The following is a 2,242-nucleotide window of genomic DNA, read 5'->3' as shown; positions in this document are numbered from 1 at the left end:
TTTAGGAACAACAATATTTTTTTTAATCACTGAGACAATTTTTAAAAATACAAATAACTATATAATTTTTAAAAATGAATATAAGTTCAAATTAAAAAAAATATACAAATGTTATTGAAGTTTTTAAAGGCATCTACCATCTGTGTCTTCAAATAGAATATAATTTGTAACTCAAACTTATCCTACTCAACTAGGATTTATTTTTAATTGATAACAAAATTTTGTTTGACTTTAATTGTAAATTTTTTAAAATAATGCATGTTAATTTCAAAATGGAGCAATGAGAAACAATTAAAAGGATTAAAAAATTTCAAGCATTGTGATCTGAAAATTGAGCATTGCTTCCTATAGTTTATTCGAAATATTACTACCTTTTGTCTTCATTGGCTAAAAACATAGGAAAAGCTAACAACCTAACAGATCTAAACATGAAATCTATGGGAAAAATAAAAAAGCAAGTTGTATCATGTCGCATCACGTCACACGACCTTCTCTTGGATTCTTTTTCTATCAACCTCTCTGGATTTGTTTGTCCCTCTCAGTTTCTCCCTTTTTATTAAGACCTTGCCAAAGTTTCCATCTTTGGATTGGTCCATGCATTTCCCCTTTTGAAGCATTCACAAAATTAACAAAGAAACTTACATACAATTTGATTGTTTAGAGTTATACAGAATGGGAAGAACTCCATCATGCACTTCAGATGGTCTGAAGAAAGGAGCCTGGACTCCTGAAGAAGACCAGAAGCTCATTTCTTACGTTCAGAAACATGGCGAGGGTGGCTGGCGTTTCCTGCCTCAGAAAGCTGGTAGTTCATCACATCTTCTTTATTATTTGGAATCAAGTGGGAAGTGCAAGTGGTGATATAATGTTAGTTTTGCAGGTCTTCAAAGATGTGGGAAGAGCTGTAGATTTAGATGGACTAATTATCTAAAACCTGGAATTAAGAGAGGAGACTTCACACCTGAGGAAGATGAAACCGTTGTTAAACTTCATGCTCAATTAGGCAACAGGTCAGGTCAATCTACAGCTAGAATTTGCTTTTAAATCAATTCATCGACTTCAGTTTTCTTAGAATGCCGTAGGTATTTATCTTAGAGAATATATTCTCTTAATGTCTATATTTTCACTCATCTAACCAATTTGTAAAATTAAAATGGTTCACTAATCTAATTAATCTCACGTATATATTGATATTTTTATTTTCATGAAGGTGGGCAACAATAGCCAAGCACTTTCCAAGGAGAACAGATCACGAAATTAAAAACCATTGGCACACTCATCTCAAGAAACGCTTACCTAAAACACGTATAGATCCGACGACAACAGGCGGAAGCTCATCAAGCGGTACCACCGTCACTGCCACCGGTCCCAAGAAGATCACAGAATGTGCAAAACCACAACCATCCGAAACCAAAACGCAACGCTCAGCTTCGGCATTGCTACTCAATAAGTTAGCCACTAGGGTTACCCAATTCGTCGGCCCTCTACGAGTTCCTCAGACACTACAATCAATGTCATTCCAACCCTTTTCGAGTTGTACGGTACCACCATCATCGTCAGATAATAATTTCACTGATTCGCTCTCAACACCGGAAACTGGAAAATCTCTTGATGAAGGTGTTTTAAACGATATTATGGCTTCCGAATTTTCTTCATTGAGTTGCGTTGATGGGCTTATTAATTGGAAAAACAACAACGAAAGCGTTGTAACAGGAGAAACCCAAGTTGATAATCAGAGTGATTCTACAACTGTTAATTACTACGAATGACTTTGTGATGACGATGCAATTGATGATCATATGAGCTTTGATACAGTGGGACCTCTGGGATTTTATGACTCTGACCTATTTAGTTCAAGTGATGATAGTCCTTGAAATGTATATTCCAATATGGAAGGGGGAAATAATGTTTCTAGTTTTCTGCATATAATGCAAGAATTTGCAGAACTTTACTTTGAAAGATTTCAAATCTCGATTCAATAAATTTGCAGAACTAGTATATTTTATAATGATGATATAAATTAACTTAATTAAATTCAATAGAATGGTCCTATATGATCATTATTTGACATATTGACAGTGTATATTAGTCACATTATAGTTGTACCGTTTAGATTATGATTGAAATTTTAAAATTATAAAGATTAAAATTGATCTAATTAGAATATAATGATAAAATTTTATCTTTTAACAAATTAGTTTATGATAACTACAATTTTTATATTTATTATTATTACAATAAT

General features: G+C 33.1%; 1 protein-coding gene across 1 annotated transcript; it reads left to right on the top strand.

The window, feature by feature from the left end:
• Nucleotides 1–616: 616 nt before the first annotated feature.
• LOC120115798 (transcription factor MYB106-like) lies at nt 617–1,769 on the top strand. The gene is made up of 3 exons (XM_039136402.1): nt 617–805; nt 881–1,010; nt 1,211–1,769. Exons 1-3 carry the CDS (start codon nt 673–675, stop codon nt 1,767–1,769), a joined length of 822 nt encoding a protein of 273 aa, XP_038992333.1. The 5' UTR covers nt 617–672.
• Nucleotides 1,770–2,242: the final 473 nt, after the last annotated feature.

This window comes from Hibiscus syriacus, unplaced genomic scaffold, assembly GCF_006381635.1.
Source record: "Hibiscus syriacus cultivar Baekdansim isolate YM2019G1 unplaced genomic scaffold, ASM638163v2 tig00110271_pilon, whole genome shotgun sequence".
Taxonomy (NCBI): domain Eukaryota; kingdom Viridiplantae; phylum Streptophyta; class Magnoliopsida; order Malvales; family Malvaceae; genus Hibiscus; species Hibiscus syriacus.
The sequence above is the reverse complement of the archived record's forward strand: the minus strand, read 5'-3'. Positions and strand labels throughout refer to the sequence as shown.

What these genes read in the sequence shown, in the direction of transcription:
- LOC120115798 (XM_039136402.1), top strand. Translation starts at nt 673, where the DNA reads ATGGGAAGAACTCCATCATGCACTTCAGATGGTCTGAAGAAAGGAGCC. An exon ending in TTTCCTGCCTCAGAAAGCTG is followed by an intron (nt 806 to 880) that starts GTAGTTCATCAC and finishes TTAGTTTTGCAG; the next exon opens with GTCTTCAAAGATGTGGGAAG. An exon ending in CATGCTCAATTAGGCAACAG is followed by an intron (nt 1,011 to 1,210) that starts GTCAGGTCAATC and finishes ATTTTCATGAAG; the next exon opens with GTGGGCAACAATAGCCAAGC.